General features: G+C 55.6%; 1 protein-coding gene and 1 long non-coding RNA gene across 4 annotated transcripts in view; one reads left to right on the top strand and one right to left on the bottom strand.

Annotated features, from left to right (window-relative positions):
* The window catches only part of LOC116595197, an 8,655-nt gene extending 3,972 nt beyond the window's left edge, over positions 1-4,683 (top strand). Inside the window, exon 3 of the long non-coding RNA XR_004287561.1 lies at positions 4,460-4,683. This is a non-coding gene — a long non-coding RNA (uncharacterized LOC116595197). The remainder of the gene's footprint in view (positions 1-4,459) is intronic.
* On the bottom strand, positions 2,032-24,268 carry SIGLEC1 (sialic acid binding Ig like lectin 1). 3 transcript variants are annotated; one of them, XM_032351277.1, is made up of 22 exons: positions 24,062-24,268; positions 18,828-18,902; positions 18,226-18,585; positions 17,650-17,946; positions 16,279-16,545; positions 15,708-15,962; positions 13,669-13,968; positions 12,754-13,011; positions 11,709-12,029; positions 11,188-11,442; positions 10,698-11,000; positions 9,828-10,088; positions 9,377-9,688; positions 8,654-8,905; positions 8,080-8,349; positions 7,735-7,986; positions 7,128-7,430; positions 6,032-6,292; positions 5,036-5,338; positions 4,682-4,784; positions 4,226-4,295; positions 2,032-3,513 (listed from the first exon to the last, which is right to left on the bottom strand). In XM_032351277.1, the coding sequence occupies exons 2-22, from the start codon at positions 18,874-18,876 to the stop codon at positions 3,406-3,408; spliced, it is 5,160 nt and encodes a 1,719-aa protein (XP_032207168.1). In that variant the 5' UTR covers positions 18,877-18,902; positions 24,062-24,268; the 3' UTR covers positions 2,032-3,405. The 3 variants fall into 3 exon arrangements, with proteins under 3 accessions (XP_032207168.1, XP_032207169.1, XP_032207170.1); XM_032351278.1 differs by lacking the exon at positions 24,062-24,268 and adding an exon at positions 19,134-19,680; XM_032351279.1 differs by lacking the exon at positions 15,708-15,962.
* Positions 24,269-24,318: the final 50 nt, after the last annotated feature.

Below are 24,318 nucleotides of genomic sequence, written 5' to 3' on the forward strand. Positions count from 1 at the left end.
GATGAGTAAATGGGGTTCCCACGAGTGCCCCCAGCTGCAGAGGCCACCCTCAAAGCACAGAATTCCCTGATCCTCCCTGGACATGAGCTGGTGGGGTGGGGTGATGCAGGGAGCTGAAAGCAAGGCATCCCGTCTCCTCTTAGGGAGGATTTGGGGAAGAATTGGGGTGGACAAGGGTATCTAGGCTTCCATCTTGAACCAGGAGCACAATGAGAGATTCCAGAGCAAAATATGGATCCCGAGGATGGGGAAATTACAGACACACAGTCCTAACTGTGGTAAAGGAGTCCTGAATAGGAAGAAGAGAGAGATAGCTAAGAAAGCCCCAGAGATCACAGACATTGGACAATACCAAATGTGCAGCCTAGCAGGGCCTGGGGAGGACTTGGAGGTGGCTTGAGCTCTAAATGAGCTGGGGGCCTAGACAGCAGAGCAGACTCCCTAGAGCAGCCAGACTCTGAACACAGAGCAGAGGCTTCACTGTGGACAGCAGGGTCCTCTCGGGCAAGAAAAGAGCAAACTGGTGAGCTCCTCTTCTCGCTGCAAACCTAGGCTTGGGTGCCTCTTTGTCAAGGGGTTCTTGCTGACCCAAAGCCTGGTTCCCACCTTCTGCATATGCTTCTCCCTGGCCATTTCCTTGTCTCTCTCCCCCCAGACCCTGAGCTCCACAGGGTCTGGGGCTATCTTTGTTTACTGCCTGGCACAAGGCTGGGCACACAGTCAGTGCTAAGAAAACAAGGTGAACTTGTAGCCTAAGAGCTATGTGGGCGTTGGAATCATCCTTGCAACATGGACGCCTTTCCAACCCGGATGAGATATGTCTAAGTATATCCGAGGAATTTTCTGCAGAAATCTCCAAGCAACTATTTATTTGGAGGCTGCAGAGGAGGGGATGGGACCACTAGACCAAAGCTGAGGAAGCTGGATCTCACGAGTAGCCGCTGTGGGAAAGATGATGTCTCCAGTGTCTTGCTGGAGTCACTCTCCAGGGGGACACTGGGGAGTGTCCTGGGCAGAAGGCAAACCACGGAGAGTTAAATCTCCAAAGTGCTTACGTAATGGGTGACATTCACCATCTGTAAACAAGACGCATTCTGAAGAATGACCCAGAACAGGGTGACTATAAACATTCCTCTATAAGCCTCACGGTGGACAGAGCCCTTCTTTTGGCATAACTACCCAGGGTGGAATTTCAGGGTCAGAGGGCTAGACAGTTTTAGCTTTAAAAGATAATGTCAGACGATTTTCCAAAGTCATCATTCTATACTATTCCATTCATATAAAATTCAAAAACAAGCCAATCAAATCCCTGGTGTTAGATAGCAAGCTTGAAGTTCACTTCAGGGGGCTTGCAATTGAGAGGGGGCTCAAGGGAGACTCTGGAGTGCTGGTGCTGGTCTGTTTCTTGATCTGGGTGCCAGTGGCACTGGCTTGGTCACTTTTTGGAAAGTCATCAAGCTGTGTGCTTATAGTATGTGCAGTTTTCTGTTTGTGTGTCACACCTGAAGTACGAGTTTATTTCAGAAGTCTTGAGGCGCCTCAGACCTCCAGAGGTAGACACAGCTAACCCCTCTGAGAACCTTCCATTCCCAGGTGGACCTACGCCCCCTTGGAGATGCGCAGAAGGACTCCTCCCCTCACCCTCTCTTCCCTGGACAGCCTAAGAACATCTGGCCACATTCGGTTTGTTCTGTCTCTGTCCCACCTCTGGATTTAGTGCACACTTTCCACCCCCACCCCTCCCCCCAGACAACAATATGGAAAAACCAGTGCTTACTAAGTGCTCACATACTGCGTGCCAAGCGAGGTGCTGGTCATGTAGACCGAGAAGGTGAGCAGGACCTAGAGCCTCAAGGAGCAGGAGAGAGCGCTCATCTCTTGAACATAAGGCAGTTTGTGGCAAACGTCATGTAATATGCACTTGCCGGCCACCTCCAGCAGGCAGTCTCCCAGAAGGAGCTGCATTCACATTCAGATCCATGTTGCGGTGCAGCCATTTGGGTTGCAAGAAAGAGACTCACTCTGGTAACATCACAGGATGGGTGTTTATTGGGAGGACACGCCAGACAGGCTCCCCCAGGAAGAGTCTGGCAATCAGGCACTGCAAGGAATGAAACCTGGGACCAGGAAGCTTCTGGCCACGGTTCCATGGAGCTTACTCAGCCTCCAATTTCTTTCCAACCTGTTAGCCCCTAGGACATCTCCCCACTGCTCTCCCAGTTTCTCAACCCAAATCCCAGGCAGGGTCTTTGCGTCTCCTACCATCTGCCACCAGGCTGTGAGGGGAAACACTAGCCCACCCAAGAACCAGCCCCTCTCAGGCACTGACTTCCTGGGAGCAAGTTATTCCTTCTTTGTGACCCTCATTCTGCATAACAGCCCCTGGCACACAAGCCCCCAGGAAGACCGAGCGAGCCCACTTGATCACAGAGAGGGATGTACTTGGAGCAGAAATAAGGATGCTCTCCATACTCCCTGGGGGTAGAAATGGGGGCCCCTCTTTTTCCAAGGGCGTGATAAAATGCCTGCTCAGGCAACCCCATTGCCTGGCATGCCTTTTCCCTAGGGAACACCAAACCATCTTAATTTCCTCAGTCTTAATGTGTGAGAGGGACTCCCTCTTCTGGGAAGCCCATGAACAGAATGACCAGGGACACATCCTGGCCTTCAGTAGACAGGCACTGCAAACGTGGCCTGCCGGCAGCATTCTCACCAATGTCAGAAGTCTCGGGCATGAGTCCGTGGTTGGGGAGTCCTTTGGAAACAGAACCAAAACTATATTTCTCAGAATCTCTTGCAGCTTGGGGTGGCTGCTTGACTCAACTCCAGCCAATGGAGAGTGAGTAAAAATGACCTGCAACTTCTGTCCACAATGGGAATGGGTGTGCCTTCAAACTCCTCTTCTTGCTGGAGGGAATGTCAACACAGTGGGGCCACCATGAACCTCACAGTCAAAGGTACCATTTCAGGGATGGAGAAAAAGAAGATAGAATGCTCCCGAATTCTGACATCTTAAACTACCATAGCATATCCAGATTAGTATGGGAGAGAGAAGTAACATGTCCTCATACTGAAGTTACTGTATTTGGCCTCTTGTTAGTGCAGCCTAACTTCTAGTCCAGCTCCTATGGAGTACTCTGGTCGGCCTGGGAGGATGTAGGAAGCTCCTCTTCTTTTCTAATCCATCCAAAAAGTCCAGGGTGGGCTTGGAAGGAAAAGATGTGAGGGGCCATCCATTGGAAGATAAAGGGAGAGATGAGGTCCAGAGAAAAGGAAAAGACAAGTAGACAACATGGGCACTCATTTATCCTCAGAGTCCCCCAGGGCCAGCACCCTCCTGGGTAGATTAAGGTTCACCTCTACTTCTCCGCGCCCATTTTTCTTGGCAAGAGATTTGGATCCGGGTCATAGAAAGTCAGATGCTGTAGAGTTGTTTTCACAGAGGGAGTCAGGACTCAGTGCTGCCTTGTTCATGAGGCCCAGGTTGTCACAGTTTCTGGTGACCTCCTCCTCCTGAGGGTAGACAGTGCCACAGATCAGCTCAGGGGCAGAGCACAGGACTAGGGCCCACCTGCGGCTGCATCAGGATCAGGATCAGTGAGCTTCCCGCAGAGAAAATCCTGGTGACAAGGAGGGCTCTGGGAGTGGTCATCCCATGGCCTCTAACTCTGGAGAGCAGTTCCCCAGACCTCAAACCTTAGGTGAGGGTCCCCAGGGGACTGGGGAGCTTGTGCCTGGCTGGCAATGAGGCTGTGAGCCCAGCCCCACCCCCGCAAAACCGGATGATCTGCAGAAGGGGACACGTCACTGGGAAGGGAAAACAGACCTTCACCCCTGCCCAGGGACATAGGCAGACTGCGGAGTAGGGAAGAGAGAACCCAGCTGGGGTTCTGTGTTCCAGGATGCATCTTGAAAGTCAAGAAGCTGCTATGTCAGAATGTCTGCCCCAGTCACCTTACCAGCAGCTCCCACAGAGAACTCGACAGTCACGCTGGCCTACAATATACCCATCATGCCTGGCGAGCAAACACGTGACTGTTGTGTGCCCCATTTAAAATGGGGCTTCCCTGTCTCTCCGGAGGTCCCTGGTTCTCTGTATTCTCTCCCCAGTCTCCCCCTAGTCCCAGGGCCCGTCCTACATACGAGAGCTGTCTCTGTGCACCAGCCCTGCCCAGTGGGTTAGCCAGGCGTCGTGTCTGCCTGGGCCCACGTGACAGATGGATACCTGCATGGTCTGCTTCTGAGAAGTCATCTCCACCAAATTCTCACCCATGCTCAGCTTACAAAACTGTTTCCTGCAACAGCAAGAGCGGACTCAGAGGGTCTCTTCACTTCCCCTGCGTACCCCCATTTCCTCCCCGGACCCCAAGCGCTTACTTAGCCCCAGATTGCTCACTGAACAGAGCAGTGGGAGCATTGTGGGGAGCGGGGGACCTTATCTTTCTTCCTTCCCTCCCAGCCCTTTCTTTACACAGATGGGCTCCAGATGAAGAAAGAAAACTACAGCAAGAGGGCTTGAAAGACGATTCTAGAAGCAATTCCCAAGTTTGGAGCAGTGGGAAGAAGAGGGACAGGCTAGAAAGTACAGAGCCCGTGCATCTGGTAAGAGAGATACGAGGGAATGTTGAGGGGAAGTGGGGGATGACAAGGTGACCCCATCCCCCCCCAGCCCTGAACCCACCTCCAGACGTAGAAGGCCCCCAGGCCCAACAACAGGAAGAGGAGGCCCAGCAGCAGCCCCAGGACCCAGAGTAGCTTCTGGAACAGACTCAGATGGTGCAAGGCTGGAATGCAGGGGTGAGGTTCAGAAGGCGGCTCCAGGCCTCCAGCGCTCCCTCCCAAGGGGACTCCCCCGAGATGAAAACCATTCTAGCTCTCACTTTATCTCAGAAGCTTTCCCTTGCAACCGAGCATTAAGTTAGACTAGTTAGACAAACTGATCACAGCAGAAAGGATTCAGCGAAGACCTCAGAAGGAAGCCTATGGGCCTTCCTACAGAGGGGCCTGGGAGACAGACCCTCCCCCCACCCCCCACCTCTGGTTCCAAAGTAGGTAGAAGCGGACGCAGAGCCCAGGGCATTGGAGGCAGAGCACACGTATTCCCCCTGGTCGCTGGGCCTCAGCTCCTCCATGTCCACCCTCAGGGCGTTGGCGGTGGCTGTGACGCGGATGTGGGGCTCAGCGGGAGCCATGCCAGGCTGGCTGGAGGCCACCAGCCTCCTGCCGAAGTGGAGACTCAGACTGGCTAGGGGCTCGCTGTCCACTTGGCAGTCCAGGATGCCCCGGAGGCCGCCCTCAGGCTCCACGAAGACCGTCATGGAGGGCATCTCAGGAGGGTCTGTGGGAACACAGAGGGGCATAATAGTTGCAGAACACCAGCGCCAACCCAGGCAAGATGACTGCAGCTCGCCACATGACGGGGTAGAACCCCTTGCCCCTCTCCTTGGTCTGTGCCTTGCTCTGACCACTAGGAAGCAGAAGTGATATTATGTGGCTTCAGGGCTAGACCTCAAGGGGCCTCACAGCTTCTGGCCTCCTGCAAACACAACCCGGGAGGAAGGTCAGGCCAGCCCCAGCTGCCGGCCGTGAGGATGCAGCCATCCTCAATCAGCTAGCTACGAGACAATGACAGAGACCAGTCGAAGCCCTGCCCAGCTCTGCTCCACCTGAATTTCTGACCCCCAGCATCAGGAGCAAACACAACGGCTGTCACCTGAAGCTCTGTATTTCGCGGGGTTTGTGACTGCAGCCACAACTGGCTGATCCTGCGTGGGGGCCTGGATGAGGGATGGAACGGGGACCCAGGCACTCTGCATGCAGTATCCCCTGGGCTCCTCACTGGGTGAGGGGGCTGATATTTTGCACATGAGGAAAGCCAGGCAGTGGTGTACAAGGTCACACAAGCAGGCAGCGGGAGTCCTCCAACCCAGGACTCCATCCCTACAAAGTCTTTGCTCTTTGCAGACAGAAGAGGAGGAGGACCCGAGGCAGGCGGGTGAGATGTGGACAGGGGGTGGGGGGTTGTACTCACACAGCACCCGGAGCATGACTGGAGCAGAGGTGGTGGCCCCACTGGGGAGCTCAGCCCAGCAGTGGTATGCCCCGGCTTGGGCGCGGGCCACGTGGGCGAAGGCAAGGGTGGGCACAGGCTCCACATGTAGTCGCTGGCCATTCCAGAACCAAGCGAAGGTGGAGTTGCCCATGGGTCTGGGACCACCAGAGAGGCGACAGCTCAGGTTCAGCGGTGCCCCCTCAGCCACGTCCAGCCCTGGCTCGGCCACCACACGCACCCCTGCAGGCCAAGGACCAGGAGGAGGTCAGGGAGCCTGTGGATGGGATCTGGGCATCGCAGAGGCCTTGGTGTATTATGGGAACATCTGTTCTGATTTGGGGCCCACAGAGGTAAGATTGTGGCTCTCTCAAAAGACTGAGATCTCTTGGGGCACCTGGGTGGCTCAGTCGGTTAAGCACCTGCCTTTGGCTCAGCTCATGATCCTGGGGTCCTGGGATCGAGCCCTGCATCGGGCTCCCTGCTCAGCGGGAAGCCTGCTTCTCTCTCTCTCCCACTCCCCCTTGTTTGTGTTCCCTCTCTCACCGTCTCTCTCTCTCTCTTTCAAATAAATGAATAAAAATCTTAAAAAAAAAAAAAAAAGACTGAGATCTCTTGCACTGGGTACCTCTGGGACAGGGTGGTTTGTCTACAAACCAGGCTTTCTAACGGATGAGGCTGTGTCTTGCTCGGAGATGGGACTCCTCAAACGTGGGGCTCTATCTCATCCCTCACACTGAGCCCCCTAAAGGTAGGGTTGGGTCTCTCTTCCCACCCCAGGCTTCCCCAGAGCAGGTCTGTGCTTCCACCCCAGATTGGGTTCTGTGAGGGCGGGGCTCTGTCTCCACTGCCTCCGAGGGGCCCTCCACACGGCTGCAGAGTTCTTGCAGAGAACTTGCAGAGTTCTGCAAGGGCAAGGCTGCTTCTTCCCCTCAGGCTGGGCAACAGCCTCCAGGGAGAGAGTTCCTCCTCCATCAGATGGGGCAGGGCTCTAGCTATCCATTCTGGTCAGCCCGCCCCTCGTATACACAAGGCCCCGCTGTGCCTGAGTCCTTCCCCTCTCCCTTGGCCCACTCACCTTCCCCCTGCAGCTGCCCTGTGGTGCTGACCGAGCCCAGGAAGTTGTGGGCTGTGCACATGTAAGTGTCCTTGTCACCGGACGGTATGTCTCGCACCTGCAGTCGCAGGGCATTTCGGGCCGCCTGCACGGCGCCTGTCCCGGATGCCAAGCCGTGGACCCCCGGGCTGGTGGCCAGCACCTTGCCGTCACGGGACAGGGCCAGCTCAGCAGGGGGCTCGCTGTCCACGGTACACTGCAACACGGCCATGGAGCCGACTCTGGAGTCCCGAAAGGACGACAGGATGACATCCCGAGGGGCATCTGGGAGCACGACAGCACATAGTTGGAGGCCTTGTTTGGATACCCTGGACCGTCCATGGCCCACCCGCCTGGCATTGGTGAGGCTGAAGCCTCTGGATGAAAGGTCACTTCCTCAAAGTGACACCTCATGGACAGAGTCCCCCAGGTGGGGTTCTCAGGACCCTTTTCTCATCACCAATGTTCTTCTTTGCCCAAGTGCCCCTTCCAAGATCTGCTACGGTCCTGCATCCACCCCCACGAAGGCCCAGAAGTGCCCTCTGCCTGCTCTCAGCCTCAGCACCCCCAGCCAAGGGCCCTGGCTCACAGTGGACTTGCAGGGCGGTGGGCCGGGAGCTGCGGGTGCCCTGGGCGTCCTGGACCTGGCAGGAGTAGGCCCCCGCGTGAGCCCGTGTGGCTGCTGGGATTGAGAGGGCGGCAGCTGGTCCCTCCTGCAGCCAACGGCTGTTGTGGTACCAGGCATAGAGAACGGGTGGGCGGGCAGCGGGGTCTTCACAGGACACTGTGACGGGGGTCCCCTCAGGCACAGCGGCAGATGGAGCCAGGGTCACCTGCACACCTGGATCAGGGAGACCAGGGTCAGCAAGGCCCAGCCAGAGACCACAGCTGGTCCCTCTCTCCCCACTGGGCTCGGCCTCCAGCCCTGCCTCACCCTCTAGCCGCAACTCCAGGGAGGCATTGGCCTGGCCCAGAGGACTGTGGGCGGAGCAGCTGTAGAGCCCCTCATCGCTGGGTCCGGGCTCCCACAACTCCAGGCGCAGAGTGTTGGGGACAGAGGCTGTGCTCGAAGACATCAGGAGGTGGCCAGCATGGCTGAGGGCTAGCTGGGCTGGTGGGCGGCTATCCACAGTACACAGTACCTGAGCCAGCCGTCCGCCCCGGCTTTCCAGGAGGTAGGTCAGGCGCAGGCTGCGGGGAGCGTCTATAGGGACACCAAAGGAAACAGTTCGGAGACCACACACAGGAGGCCAGTTCAGAGGCAGCATTCAAAGCAGGAGAGCCCTGGCTCCCTATTGCAAGGGCCCCTAGTTGCCCAACTGAGTCTCCTCTGCCCAGAAAGAAGCTATCCACTCTGACCCTGACTCAACGCTCCTTGTCCTGGGCTTCTTCAGATTGATGGGGTCTGGGTTCCTGAGTCAGACATCTGTGGGGCTCTGGCCACACCCTTGATCCCTGTGGGCTGCCGTCATTCTTTTTTGTCCCATCCTGCATCCAACCAAACTCACAGAGGACATCCAGAGTGACAGGTCTGGAGAGGTGGGGTGCCTGGCCAGGAGTCACCACACCACAGCGGTAGGAGGCAGCGTCCGTGACTGTGACATTGGGCAGAAGGATGGAGTGGGCACCTGGGCGTTGCTGCCCATCCTGGTACCACGTGTAGGTGAGCTGGGTCAGGTTCGAGGTCCACACAAGGCAGGTCAGGTTCACCAGCTGCCCCTCTTGCACAACGGCCCTAGGCTGCACCTGCACACTCACAGCTGGGGAAGGAAGAGGGCCGGGGACACGGGTTAGACTGTGAAGCTGTGTAAAGCAAGTCTCTTGTCTCCATGAGGAAGAGAAACATGTACAAGGGGCTCAAGATTGAACATGGGAAACAGCTCACCATCTCTCAGGTGGTCCAAACCAAGGTTCTGCAGGGCCCCGGGGTACCCTAAGCCCTCCCTGACTCTGATGGGCACATGGAAGAACACAAGCCTGCCTGGGCTGCAGTATTTTCTCCTTGAACACCCCGCCCTCCCTTTTCTGATTTATCCACTGGACATCCAGGCAAACATCTGTTTCTAAAAAAGGCTCTTCTGTGAAAGCCAAGTCTGGAGTCATTTGTCCTGAAAGGAGGCTGTCCTATGTTCAGCCCACCTGCCTGTCCCTCAGGCTTCCAGAACCTTCTCCAGCCTCCTCTCTTCTCTTAAAGGAGCCCCCCATGCACACACTCACACCCTCACACTGACCCTGGGCATCGAAGAGGGCAGAGGCTGAGGCCTGGCCCAGTGTGTTGTTGGCCTGGCAGGTGTAGATGCCTTCATCCTCCAGCACCGCTCTGTGGATCTCCAGGCGTAGTGTGTTGGGAGCGACAGCCACCTGCAGCCGGGGAGAGCGGCTGGCCAGCTCCCCCACACCCTGTAGGGTGGAGGCCACGAGGTGGTCCCCATGGAGCAGTTGTAGGTGGGCTGGAGGGTCACTGTTCACACGGCACAGGAGGAGGCCCAGTCGTCCAGGGCCCGTGTCCATCAGGGTGGTGAGTGTGGCCTGGCGAGGGGCGTCTACAGGAGGTAGCGAGTGGTCAGGAACCCCCGTCCTTCTCTAGCACTCTCACATGGAGGCAGGGCTTGCCCAGCCCCTCCTCTATCTGTCCCTTGTGTCCCTCACCCCCCCAAAAACATGGACAGGATGAAAGCTTACAGGACACGTGGAGGCTGATGGGTGCAGCCAGGCTCGTGGTGGCGGAACCTGGGGCCTGGGCTTGGCAATGGTAGGCCCCAGCTTGGCTCAGAGTAATGGCCGTGAAGCGGAGCGTGGCTGAGTTTGACTCTGGGAGGGGCTGGCCATCCTGGTACCAGAGGTATGAGGTCCCCTCCTGGACCCCTGCTGGCACCTGGCAGCTCAAGACCACGGCCTGGCCCTCCTGGAGCTCAGGTGATGGAGACACCTGGACCCAGGCTCCTGCAGGGGGAAACCAAGGGCAGGTGAGGGCCCTCCCCCATGCCCTCTCCCCCAGCCTGGGACTATGTGTATGTCCACACGAGGACCCCAATCCTATGTCCTGGAGCCACAGGCCCCCTATGAGACCACCACCAAAAGGCCCCACTTCAGCTCCATGCCTCCCCCTGTCCTGCTCCCAACTCCCCTGCCCTGGTCTGTCCTGGCTTTTACCACTCACTACGTGGAGCTACAGTTTCACTCTGTCGGTCATATCTCACCTACCAGAAGGTCCAGCTAACGGGACTTCCAACCCTGTGGCAGGTGCAGTGCCTGCACAAGTTAGCTCAGGACAGATGCTGGCTTGACCCCATAGAACACTGAAATCAGAGGGGTTTAGATCATGCCAAGGGCCGTTGTCCCAAGAGTGAGCTGGACCCAGCATGGATGACCCAAGTGATTACAGGGAAAGGTATCCAGCTGGAGACCAAAGGAGGCCTGCTGGTTGGCTAGAAACTCCCCTGACCGTCACTGAAAAAGGCTCACATTTCTACCCCAAATCCACATGACACAGCCCAAAGCCTGGCCAGAGCAGCCCCCAGGGCACGTGGGCCCTAGGGACCGGACACTCACCTCGGACCTGAAAGAAGAGGGAGGTATTGGTGGATCCGAGGACATTGGTGGCCTCGCACCGATAGCTTCCAGAGTCCCCAAGGCTCAAGTCTCGGACCTCCAAGTGCAGGGAGTTGGCTGTGGCTTTGACCTGGAGGCGGCCACGGAGCGGGAGCAAGGGCCCCAGGCTGGTGGCCAGGAGGTGCTCCTCGTGGAAGAGGGCCAGCTGGGCCACAGGGTGACTGTCCACAGTGCAGACGAACACAGCCACATGGCCCTGGCCCACATCCAGGAGTGCTGACAGCTTTGGAAGGTCTGGGGGATCTGCAGACAGGAAGGAGCTCAGGCCACACCCCGTCCTGCTCACCACAGCACACCTCCCATCCACACACGCAGTCCAGGCCTGCCCTTGCTCACACCCAAGCCATGCTCTGCCCCTCACGACCGTTCCCCTGCACTGCGCACCCCCCCACCCTCCGAGCACCCAACCCTGCCCTTGCCCGTCACCCACAGAGCACACTCAGGAGCACCGGGGCAGAGAGCTGGGCCCCAGCCTCGGCGAGGATGCGGCAGGCATAGAGGCCAGCGTCCGTTCTGGCCACAGGCAGCAACGTCATGGTTTCCAGGGGGCCCTGGGCCCACAGCGCCCCGTTCCGGAACCAGGAAAAGTTGGCAGGGCCGCCGGCTTCCCGGCTCACACTGCAGGTCAGGTTGGCTCCGATGCCCTCCAGCAGCGTGTGGGATGGGGTGATGACCAGGCTGGTGGCTGGAGGGCGAGCAGTACAGGCCACCTGAGACAGGCTTCCCCTTGACTGCCTCCCCCCCTGGGGTGGGGGCCCAGCCTCCCAGCATGGAGAAGGCAGGAAGGAGACCCCTCCCTGGCGTGCCCATGGGGTTGGGGAGAAAAACGAGTTCCCATGGCCGAACAGATGTGGTTTCACCCAATAGACCTGCCCTGGATGGCAGAGAGATTTGGAGTGTCCAGCGTACCAGCCCCTGACCCTGAACCACCCATTCCCTGCACTGACTCACCCTGGGCATCGAAGTTTGTGGAAGCAGAGGCGTTGCCCAGGGCATTGTTGGCTTCACACAGGTACACACCCTCATCCTCCAGCACCGGGTCACCGATCTCCACACGCAGCAGGTTGGGGGCTCTGGTGACCTTTAGGCGCTGGGAACAGCCCCCACAGCCCAATGGCAGGGAAGAGGCCACGACATGGTCCCTGTGGAGCAACCGCAGCTGGGCTGGGGGGTTGCTGTCCACACGGCACAAGAGGAGCCCTTGACGTCTCGCCGCAACCCCTGCAGCATCGGGGTCCAGCTGGGCAGTGAACGTGGGCTGGCGTGGAGCATCTGTAGGGAGGAAGAGCATAGGCATTCATCTCGTGGCCTCCACAGGGTTCTCCACATCCACTCCCGCAACACACCAAACAAAGGCATGTGCTCAGAATTGCCATGAACAGTTGTGTAGGTTGTTCACTGCACAAGGACAACCAAACCAAAGGAGGAGGAATTCGGCCCATGGCCCTCATGCTCAGCTGTGCTCTAGTGCTGTACGGAGTCTTCCCAGAGGAAGGAATATCATTTTCTAGCTTGGACAAGGGTGTCGTATGGGCTAGCATAACATTGTGTGATTCTGATTGGCCCCCCCAGGTTAATATTGAAGCATCCACCCTTGATAGGCCACAGTCCCTGTGCTGAGAGGTTCTGCTGTCAAGGCTATGGGAGCTTGTGAGAGCACAGCCGAAGGGTGTGTGCACATATATGAAATTATGGTGTCCTAGGGACCAGCTCAGGACAAAACTTGGACAAGGTACCCATGGTGCCTTTGAGGCTAAAAGTAGAGGGCCCTAAAGAGGCTGGGATTGAGGGACAGGATATGGGGAGGCAGAGCAAGCCCCAAGCTTGTTCTCCACATTTCAGCCCTGGGCGGGCAGCTCTGTGGTGCCCAGGCCCGTGGCTGCCTTCCTGATCTAGACCCCGGGGCAGGTGGGCCTGAAGGAGGTGGAGGTGGCTGGTGGGCTTCTGTGGGCTGACCCTCCCCAGGTAGGCAGGGGCTGGTGGGAAGACTGCTTACAGAGCACAGTGAGGATGGCAGGTGAGGAGGGTCCGCTGTCCCTGTGGCCATCATTGGCCTGACAGTAGTAAGATCCGGCATCGGTGCTGGAGGCCGCAGAGAGGTGAAGGCTGCTGCTGGAACCTTCAAGAAGCAGGGCTCCATTCCGGTACCAGGAGAAGCGGATGTCAGGCGATGGGCTCAGACCACTCCTGCAGTTCAGGGTCACTCCTTGGCCTTCTACCACCTCTGCTGCGGGGCTGATGAGGAGGTGCGCCACTGGCAGAGGAGGGAGTAAGGAAGGCTCAGGTCCCCTGCATCCAGCTGCACCCATGCCACCGGCTGCAGGAAGACCTCCAGGGTTCTCCTCTCCCCACATGACTGTAGGTAGGTCTGGACTCCGTGGCATTAGCTCCATGAACGTCTTGATATCAGGAGAGTTTGTCCTTCAATGCCAATTCTAATCTATTGGCTGCAGCTTGATCGAGAAGGATTGTGAGCCAGAGCCCAGGCTTCCATCAAAAACCTGGCACAATTGATTAGCTCTGTCCTCCACAGCCTCAGAAGGAGGGAATGGCAATGCATGCATGAAGGTATGGACGACTGCGCTTTTCTATTTTTCCTCCTGCCTCGGACTCCTAGCAGAGCCTGCCCCAGACGTTTGATAAATAAAAAAACCAGTGGATATGAAGGGCCCTTCAAGTTCAGAGTCAAAATGTGTACAAAAGGAATAATGCAACCGGCCACGTTTCCCCTTTGCCTTGACTTCAGGAACCTCCCAGGTGGTTATAGCCCAGATCTTTGATGTGATTTTTTTAAAAACCAACCAGCTTGTTCGTCCCCTCAGCTAAGTCCCCTGGACTCCTGGGACAAAGACCAGAGCAGGCCTCCTCCTTGGTGTCCCTTCACCAGCCCCCCTCCCCATGCCTGTCTTACCTTTGGCCTGGAAGTTCAAGGTGGACAATGACTTCCCCAGGGAGTTGGTAGCTGAGCACGTGTACTCCCCAGTGTCATCCAGCCCCAGGTCTCGGATCTCCAGGTTCAGGGAGTTGGGGGTGGAGAAGACACTGAAGCGTGAGCTGTGGTTTCCCTCCCCTGGCGTGGAGGCCAGGATGAGGCCATTGTGCAACAGCGTCAGGGTGGCCAGAGGCTCGCTGATCACGGAGCAGTGGAGGATACCCACCAGCCCCTCCCGTGTCTCCAGGAAGGCCGTTAGGTCCGGGGCAAGGGGCGAGTCTGCGTGGAGATGAGGGGGTGCTGGTCACCCTCAGATGGGGGCAATCCCGGATCCCACTTTATAGGCTATGACCCTGCAATACCCCTTGAAGGGAGCAACCCCAGAGCTTCTGAGGACCAGTCGAATACACTTGTGCCTGAGTGGAGCCAGTCACTTTGTTTTCTCAGTCAACAGCTGTGGCAACTCTGTGAGTGGGGGGTCGGGGGCCCACTATGAAGTTGGGAAAACTGCCAGGCGGCAGCGGGTAGCACCTCATCCAAGGAGCCAGGGTGAGGAACTACCAGCAATGGGACAGACTGTCATCACATGCCCCCTGACGTGACACAGCAGGACGGACCCAGAGTCACACCCACGCTGTTGCTGCCCGGGTATGCAGGCTCAGTCTACACAAACCACACAAACACAAACAGGGACACTCACACAACTAGTCTATACTCTTCAAGTCTCAATGTCAAGAAAGGCAAGAAAAGGGGCGCCTGGGTGGTTCCATCCGTTAAGTGTCTGCCTTCACTCAGGTCATGATCCCAGGGTCCTGGGATCAAGTCCCACATCGGGCTCCCTGCTCAGTGGGGAGCCTGCTTCTCCCTCTCCCTCTACCCTTCCCCCTGCTTGTGCACGCGTGCGCTCTCTCTCTCTCTGTCTCAAATGAATAAATAAAATCTTTAAAAAGGAGAGTGAGAGAGAGGGACTACCTTCTGTATGATTCCAACTATTTGACATTCTGGAAAAGGCAAAATTTTTTATGCCTGTGGTTGTCAGGCATTCAACAGATAAATAAATGGAGAACGGGGGGCGTTTATGGCAGTGAAACTCTTCTGTATGACACTGCAAGATGAGTACATGATATTATTCAAAACCTGTAATGTACAACACAAAGAGTGAACCTTACTGTAAACTACAGACTTTAGTTAATAATGTATCAGTGTTGGTTCAGTAATTATAACAAATACACAACACTAATCCAGGAAGTGATAGGGGAAACTGTGCCAGGAAAGATACATGGAACCTCTGTACTATTTGCTCAATATTTTTGTAAATTTAAAACTATTGTTAAAAAATAAAATCTATTAGGTAGCTCGGTCAGTTAAGCATCCAACTCTTGATTTCAGCTCAAGTCATGATCTAAGGGTGGTGAGGCCAAGCCCAAGAAGACTCACACACTAGGCGTGGAGCCTACTTAAGATCCTCTCTCCCCATCTCCCTCTGCGCCTCCCCGCACCATGCACCCGTGCTCTCTCTTATCCCACTCTTTTTTTTTTTTTTTTTTAACAGAGAGGAAGATCACAAGCAGGCAGAGGGGCAGGCTGGAGGGTGGGGAGGTGGGGAGCAAGCTCCCTGCTGAGCAGAGAGCCCGATGAGGGGCTCTATCCCAGGACCCTAAGATCATGACCTGAGCTGAAGGCAGAGGCTTAACCCACTGAGCCACCCAGGCACCCCCTAATCCCACTCTTTAAAAAAAAATTAATAAATAAAGACAGAGAACAAATGTACCACACTGTTAATAAATGGAGAATCTAAGTTAAAAGTGTATGGTAATTCTTTGTATTCTTCTTGCAACTTTCTGTAAGCTTGACTCATTCAAAATGAAAACTGATCTAAAACAGGAGGACACCCAGGCCCAGGGAGGTGAAAGCTTGCCCAGAGTTGCAGAGCTGGGGTGTGAGCTCAGAGCCGACCAGGCCCAGGCTCTTCACCCTCCTGTGGGGCCCCTGTCCGCAGCTCCACCCTGGCCACTTACGGCTGACCACCACGCTGACGGGGCCGGAGCGCTCTCTGCCGTAGGCATTCTGCACCTCGCAGACGTAAAAGCCAGTGTCGGCCCTGGAGGCCGAGGGCAGCAGCAGCTTGTGGCTGTGGGCATCCTCCAGCACGACGTGGTTCTTATACCAGCTGAAACGCAGCTCGCTGGGGGCTATTTGGGGCGTGTTGCAGGTCAGTGTCACCGTCTGGTTCTCTAGGATGCGGCCTGCCGGGCTCACCTGGACCTCAGCCACTGTGGGGGCAGCAGAGGGCATGCTGGGGGACACTCAGACATCTTCCAGCATCCTGGGGGTGTAGCCAATCAGCCCGAATCCTGCATGCTCGGTACCAGGCCCCTTCTGGATGGGCACCGCATCTCTTTGTCCTGTTTGCTGGGATTCTTGCAACCGCCCACCCCGCTGGGGATGTTTGTCATCTATCTGGGGCAGGGCTAGGGCTCCACACCTGTGTCCCAGAAGGCGCTTTGGCCTAGCTCCCTTGAGAAACAGTGGCCTGTTGGGGACCCCGCCCCACCCTCCAGTCAAGACCCGGGCTCCTCCAGGACTCACTGAAGATGTGGACCCTGATGGGGGGCGAGACCGAAGAGCCCACGCCATTCCCAGCTTGGCAGGTGTAGACACCAGCATCGTCCCAGGTTGCCTGGGACATCCTCAGTGTACGCCCCTCGACCTGGAGCGGTGCCCCGTCCTTGATCCAGCGAATAGAACTCACGCCGGGGTAGCTGCTGTTCACCCGGCAGGTGAGTATGACCAGATCACCTGGCAGGATGTTCCGCCCTGAGGGGCTGAGAAGGATCTCCACGCCCCTGGGGGCATCTGCAAGGCATAGGGTGGTGGTGGGGAGGGCGTCAGAGGAAGGGCCCAGGGAAGACAATGGTGCCACTTCTCTCTTCTTTCAGGAAGCCCTGCCAGGCACTGCCCCCACCTCGTGAGGAGGTTCTGATTCCTTCCTTCTCCACCGAGGGCCTAATAATGCAGGCCTAGCGTCCAGCCTGCACTGCCTTCTAAGGCTTTGTGCCACGTGACACTGGCCATCACCCTCTCTTCTATCTAGGGATCATGAGCACCATCTTTCCTGCTTAGGTGGCTTTTGGTAGCTATTGGCAAGGAATCAAACACTTCATGAAGGGGGCCAAAGGCAGAGAGGATGGTTAACCCGTTTGGAAGGAAGGAGCCAACCATACAGCACATCTGCATTTCTAGAAATCTTGTTCCAAATCCTCTGGTTATGGAAATAGGCTTATAAAAGCTATTATTTTCAAATGCTTTATCTAGGGAAATATGAAAATAGCAGAAGCTAATATCTTAGAGTGCTCGGTATGTGCTTAGCACTCCTTCAAGTTCCATAACAGTTCCTTGAGAACAACTCCTCTCCTTCACAGAGGTAGACATGGAGGCCCCAAAAGTCAAGTAACTTGCCCAGTTTGCTCAGCTAGTGGTGGACCCAGCTAGCCTGATGATGCCTGTGAACAGCCCTTGTTCTAGAATAGGCCACCATGTTTTACCATGATGGGAAGTTGCATAATCAAGTAGAAACTCAGGTTTCCTCCCACCTCCTCTTTGTTGAGTAGCCTTAGGCAAGAAAAGGGTGAACCTTCCTCCCCCCAACACACAGCAGCCTCCAGAGCTGGGTTGAATCCCCAAGTCCTCCCTCCCCGGCCCCCAGTTCTCTGGCTCTTCGTGTCTCCCCTCCTCTGCCCAACCTGGCCTCAGGGACGGGAGGTACTAGGGAGTCATTCAATGTGACTTTTAAGGTTTTGCAGCGTCTCTCCCCCCTGGCTGAGCCTGGAGGTCCAAGTGCACCTGGCTCTGCCTCAGGGGCGAGGGTTCTCTTTCTACAGGCTGCAGAAGAGACTAGTTTCCTCTGGGGAGCCACAGAAGTGCGCTCAGTCCCAAGGGTGGGGCCCCCAGCACACTCACATTGCACTTGGAGGTGAATCTCGCCCCGAGCCTTTTGCTTGGCCACCGAGACTTCGCAGTGCAGGGTCCGGCCGTGGTCCTGCCACGACAGGGCCATGTGGAGGGTCTCCAGGTGGCTGATGCCTGTGGGCCTGAGATCCTGGAGGTTGGAGGTGACCGAGCGCTCGGGGTCCTGGCCTTCCCACTGCAGGCTGATGTGCTCCTCTGGGCACGCATAGGGAGTAGAGCAGTTGAAGTAGGCCTCCATGCCCTCATGGAGCTCCGCCAGGGAGGAAATGGAGGGCTTCTCAGGCGTCTCTGAAGACAAAGACCAGAGGCTCAGGACTCCCCTTCACCACACAGGAGGCCTCCTGCCCTAGAAAGCCCAGCTGAGGGGCGAGACCTGGGCAGGGTCCTTCAAGAGGAAGGAGAGACTACTTTCGACCCCCAGCCCCACTTAGGGTGAATGCAAAGGAGATGCAGGGCTGGGAGAGGCCGGGGATGGGCTTACACTGAGGGTTGGGGCTGTGAGTCAATGGGGCCAGTAGCAGCTTGGGACACACTTCCAGGCCATAGCCAGCTCACCCTGCCCCTCACCTGTCACAGTGACCACAGTGCCTTTGACATCTGACCAGCGGTTGCCTTCACTGATCTCAAAACGGAAGTTGTAGGAGCCTGAATCCTCAGGCCGCAGGTCCTTCAACAGCAGGCTGCACATCTTGTGCTCTGTGCGCCCCAAGAACTGGGCACGGTTACGAAAGCGTGCCTCCACCAGCTTGGGGTTCTCCGAGTGGCTTACCACCTGCCGCTGGCCCGCATAGTCATAGTACCAGATGGTCGTGATGCCGCGGGTCACTCCCACATCAGCTGGGAAGCTGAAGACGCAGGGGATGATGAGGCAGGACCCCCTCACGCCCTTCACAGCCTGGGGACTGGAGACACCCCATGAGGACAGGCCTGAGGGTGGGGTGAGACAGAGAGGAGAATGATGAAGACCTGGTATCATGCAGAGCCCCCAGACCTGTCCCCAGATGAGCCCCCAGCCGGGCACCCCTGGAGCAGCCCCTTAGCATGGGGGCACTCCAAGCCACTGCCTCCCTGAGCCCTCCTTTGACCTCAGCAGACAAACCTGTGACCAGGCCCAGTGCGGTCTGCCCGGGGCCAGGCCCTGCGAGCCGGGCGAGACCAGCACAGCTTACCTGTTGAGATCAATGAGAACAGCTGGAGAAGCCAGAACAGGGAGTCCATAGCAGGCTTCACACTGGTTCTGGTGCCTAAGAGGCGATACATACCTTGTGTGCTGGTTGGGTACACAAGGGCCTCCTAGGGCACCTCAGGGCACCTCAGCCTCAGAGTCTGCTAAGAGTCCAGCCCTCGGTCCCCACATGCTCTGCTGCCTGCCCTCAAACCCCCAGTGAGAGGTCCGGGTGGCCAAGGACCCTCGCACAGCCAGCAGCAGGGAGCCGGGATCCCACGTTCCTGGCGTGGACCACACCCAGGAATACCTTCACTTGGTGTCGTGCCCCAGAAAGCCCTTTGTGTGTCTCTCAGCCCCACCCCAAGTTCTGCTTTCCCAACCCCTCAAGGACACTCCTCCAGAGCAGATGAACATCTGTTTCTCTTTCCTCCCACTTCCCCACCTCCTCCCCACCACCCAGCCCAGCAGGAACTGGAGCCCAGAGAGGCCCAGGGACTCACTCCAAGGCACCCAGCAAGGATGATGGCTTGAAACTTGTCTCCTTACCACCAGGCTTACCAGCTGTAGGCCCTAATGGGGCTCGACTGAGCACTGACCAAAGTGCTGCCTTTGAGAGCTTCTTACATCCCTGAAAGGTTCTCAGGGTTCCCACTCCCAGTTCTGCCCCCATTCCCTGCTGGCCACACACGAGGTCTGTGGCCAAGTCCCATCTACATGTGGGCTCTCCAGCTGACCAGCTCTGCCCCCACCACAAATGATCTTTGCCTGCTGAAACCTTATTCAGTCTTCAAGGTGCAGCTTGAAGGTGGCTTCTAGCCGGAACTTCCCCTGTGGGGTCCTTGGAGCCACCCCACAGACATCTCTGTGCTTGCCTTCTTCTTGGCAAGAAGCTGGGACTGAGGACATGCACCCTGAAGCAGAGCAGAGCCCCCAGGCCTTGCAGTAGTGAGCAAGAGAGGGGTGTGGTCCTTGGGTGTCTGGAGTTGGTGGCAGGGCAAGTCTGGGCAGAGGACATAAGCCCCACACAACACATATCCCACAAACATGAATTAAATGCCTACTGTTTACCATGTACAAGAAGGTGGGCTCTCTGCCATCAGGGGGCCCTGCTGGAGATGAGGCTTTAAGGGGGTGCCACAGATAAGAATCTGAGAGCAAGAGATGCCAGAAACACATATTACCAAAACTATAAAGCTGTGAGAAGAAAACATAGGTGAAAATCTCCACGACCTGGGATCAGGCAATGACTTCTCAAGTATGACACCAGAAGCACAAACAACAAAAGAAAAAATAGATAAATTGGACTTGATCAAAACTTATAACTTCTGTACACATTGAAGGACACTATCAAGAGAGTGAAAAGACAACCCAGAGAATGGGAGAAAGTATCTGCAAATCATCTAGCTGATTAGGGGCTGATATCTAGAATATATAAGGAACTCCTGCAACCCAACAAGAATAGTAACAAGCAAACGAAAAACCCCAAACCACCCAAAATAAAAAAATGGGGTAAGAACTTCAATACACGCTTCTCCGAAGATGATATATGTGGCCAAAAAGCTCATAAAAAGATGTTCAACATCATGAATCATTTGGGAAATGCAAACTAAACCCACAATCAGCTACTACTTCATACCCATAAAAATGGCTATTAACAAACAAAACCAGGAAATAATAAATGTTGATGAGGACGTGGAGAAATGGGAAACCCCATGCACTGCTTCCCCACTTTACATTCTGATGGGAATGTAAGATGGCACAGTCCCCGTGGAAAATAGTTTGGGAGTTCCTCAAAAGTCAGACATAGGGGTGCATAGGTGGCTCAGTCGGTTAAGCATTTGCCTTTAGCTCAGCTCATGGTCCTGGGATGGAGCCCCACATCAGGCTCCTTGCTTAAGGGGGAGCCTGCTTCTCCCTCTGCCTGCTGCTCCCCTTGCTTGTGCTCTTTCTCTCTCTCTCTGATACATAAATAAATAAATAAATATCTTAAAAAAAAAAAAAAAAAAGTCAGACATAGATTACCGTAGCATCCAGCAATTCCGCTTCTAGGTATCAACCAGAAGATTTTTTTAAAAAAGATTTTAATTAATTAATTAATTTGACAGACAGATCACAAGTAGGCAGAGAGGCAGGCAGAGAGAGAGAAAAAGAAGCAGGCTCCCCACTGAACAAAGCGCCCAATGTGGGGCTAGATCCCAGGACCCTGGGATCATGACCTGAGCCGAAGGCAAAGGCTTTAACCCACTGAGCCACCCAGGTGACCCTCAACTGAAAGATTTTAAAACAGGGACTCAAACAGATACTTGAACACTTGTGTTCATAGCAGCGTTAGTCACAATAGCCAAAAGGTGGAAACAACCCAAGCGCCCATCACAGATGAATGGATGAAAGAGAGGTGGTCCATCCATAAAAAGAATATTATTCAGCCATAAGAAGGATCGAAATTCTGACACGTGTGACAAGGGTGAACCCTGAAACCATTATTCTAAGTCAAACCAGCCATATACATAAGGGCAAATATTGCATGATTCTACTTATATGAGGTACCTAGAGTATGCAAGTTCAAAGACACAGAAAGCAGACTAGAGGTTACAGGGACAAGGAAGGGGCATGGAGGAGTGAGTGGAGAGGTCATGTTTAATGAGAGCAGAGTCCCTCTTTTGGATGATGAGAAATTCCTGAAAATTGACGGTGGTGATTGTTACACAATATCATGAATGTATTTAATGCTGCTAAACTGAACACTTAAAAAATGGTTAAAACGGTTAAAAATGGTTAAAATGGTTAAAAAATGGTAAAAACGTAAGTTTTATGTTAAGTGTATTTTACAACATGCATACAAAACCCATGTTGCTAGGCCACCTGGGTGGCTCAGTCGGTGAAGCATCTGCCTTCAGCTCAGGTCATGATATCAGGGTCCTGGGATGGAGCCCCACCTTAGACTCCCTGCTCAGCAGGAAGCCCGCTTCTCCCTCTCCCTCTGCCCCCCCACCATTCATGTGCTCTCTCTCTCAAATTTAAAAAAAAAAAAAATCTTTAAAACAACAACAAACAAACAAAAACCCATGTTGCCAACTTCGCAATCCTCCCTGGTCCTAAACGCTGACTTGGCAGAGTGAGGGGGTGAGCCTGAGGAGGCTGGGAGCGGGGACAGGAAACTCATAACATCTCCCAGCCCCCAGCCCATCAGCCGCAGGATGGGGCCCAGCTGATTCTGGAGGCTACCAGGGTACACTCCTGGGGAGGGGCTGAGCAGACACCCAGGGCCTAAATGAGATCTGAATTGTTCATCAGGATGATAATACTTGGCCAAATGTGAAGGGGGGAGGGCTGTCTTTGCAGGGAGTGGGGCAAAGGTGAAGGCATGGGAAGGCCGGGAAGAGCACTGTTCCTCAGGGAACCCAGCCGACAGCGCTGGTCATTGGCTGAGGCCCAGCGGCTCGTTCCCAGTTCTTTCGGTGGCTCTAGGCCTGCTCCTCTCCCAGGAGGATGGAGAAGCCACAAGAGAGGCTCATGCTGGCCCAGGCTGGAGCTAAGGCCCAGATGCTGGGCTGAAAGGCAGCTCAGGGCATGTTTGGGGTGGGTGGGTAACAAGGTCAGCTCTGCTACAGAAGGGACATGAGGAAGAGGGGGGCATGTCGGCCCCAGGGCCCCTGCTCTTCCCATTTGGAGCCATGGAAGGGACAATGGTGAAACTACAGGATGGTGGGATTTTAGACCTACTGACCCCAGAACAGAGCAGAGATTATTGAAACATGCAAGAGGACCCCTTCTAGAACCACCCCAAATCACATCATGTAGGTGTCACCTACACTTAGCCCAGCCCCAACACCCAAGAGGTAAGTCCCACCGGAGTCCAATTCATTGACTCATCCTGTTTCACCCCTCGTCCTAAGACCTCGTCTAAGACCACCCTCATCCTAGAGAACTTTCCTGGGAAAAGAAGAGGCAAAACAGACCCCCGAAAGGAAGACCCTGTCCCTATTTGGAAACCTCAGGGCTAGGGGGTAGGCGCTCCTAGGGCTTGGATTGAGCTGGGTGTACTGGTGGGCGTCCTGCGCCCCCTGGTGGTAAAGGGGTGATTGCCAGTCCTAGGAAAGGGGGTGGGTGTCCTGGGGACCAGACCCCGTAAGCCTGAAACAACCTCTTCCTTAGGCAATGATCACCAGACCTCAGAAAGCTCAGGGCTCTGAGATTCATCTTTGTAGCTTCAAGTCTTGGGTGCTCCGAACATGGGCTTTAATCCCCACTCTCAAAATTGGTGTATGTTGCATCAGGGTGGGACTGGGATGGCCTGGAAGGTGGGTGCCTGAGTCTGCTGCTGCCTGTGCTAGAGTGAGTGGGCGGGCGGGTAGAGTCTATGTGAGACCAAGTGTCCCATGATAAGTGGGGAGGGCTGGCTGAACCCTGACCTCTGAGCCCAGAGCCCAGTCTGGCCTGGGGAAGGAAGGGCAGACGTAGTTTCACTACAGACAGCTATGTAGGGCTCAGTTTCTGTTTCCTAGTACCAGGGCTCCCCCCTCAACTTCCCTATCAGGCTGCAGAAGGAGGGAAATAAGGGGATACAGACATCTGGAGTGTCCTTCCCCACAGATAAGAAATCAGGGTACAGGAGGGCGACTCCAGAGTATATGATCTTCCTAAGAGTGGAAAGCCCCAAACCTAAGCCAAACGTTTTGCGTGAAAAGCCCTATCGCCCATAAATGAAGTCGCCTGGCTTTGAAATGGGCAGTAGAGATTTCACATCTCCTTTTTCAATCCGGCCCAAGCTCCTGCGCCCCAGGCTGTGCTAGGCAGTGCTGGGGGTCCTGCTGGGAGGAAGAAGTGGTGATGAGGGCAGTGAGTGGGACTGGGCTCCTGTGAGGCCAAGATGAATGGTGGGTGGCCCCAGGGCGGGTGCGAAGATGAATTTCGGCTGCAGTGTGGGATGGAATTGGGTGGACGTGGAGGGGAGAGTGATGGGTCAGGAGAGGATCAAGGTCAGGGTTGAGGCTGCATGGAGATGATGGAAATGTTGCGCGTGTCGCTGAGGGTGAGGGAGGGCTGACAGGTGTGAGGACTGGGACCGGGGTGTGGGTTGGGGAAGATTTGGGGGTTCTGGTAATGACTGCAGCCTTGATTAGTGTCTCGGGCTTGAGTTGGTCTGGGGCCCAGCACCCACCCCCAATGCCCCCCAGCAAATCTCAGCCCAACCCCTCTCCCAGCCCTCCTCTCGCACTCCGGAGATGGGGGTACCTGCTCCGCAGGGGGAAGGGGCTGCAAGGCTGGTGAACCACAGGAAGAAGAACAGGAACGAGGGCCAGATGCTCGTGGTGCTGGTGGCTTCCCAGGGCTCTGCCACCCCAAGAGAGGAGATCCAGGCTCAGAGGCTGCTTCCTCTTTTCCCAAAGCCTCAGCCTGGAGGCTGGTCAGGGAGGCAGCTGGAGGCCTTGCGTAATACCAAGACAGGAAAGTCCTCCTAGGCAGGGGAAGGGCCCTGGGAAGGCCTTTAA

The sequence above is a fragment of the Mustela erminea genome, chromosome 7 (assembly GCF_009829155.1).
Source record: "Mustela erminea isolate mMusErm1 chromosome 7, mMusErm1.Pri, whole genome shotgun sequence".
Lineage (NCBI taxonomy): Eukaryota > Metazoa > Chordata > Mammalia > Carnivora > Mustelidae > Mustela > Mustela erminea.

Bases quoted from the DNA above. Each gene is read 5' to 3' on its own strand.
- SIGLEC1 (XM_032351277.1), bottom strand. From the start codon at position 18,876: ATGGACTCCCTGTTCTGGCTTCTCCAGCTGTTCTCATTGATCTCAACA. The intron at 16,546-17,649 runs GTGAGTGTGCTG...TATGCCTTGCAG, and splicing joins GATTCACCTCCAAGTGCAAT to ATGCCCCCAGGGGCGTGGAG. The intron at 11,443-11,708 runs GTGAGTCAGTGC...CTCGCCCTCCAG, and splicing joins CACAAACTTCGATGCCCAGG to CCACCAGCCTGGTCATCACC.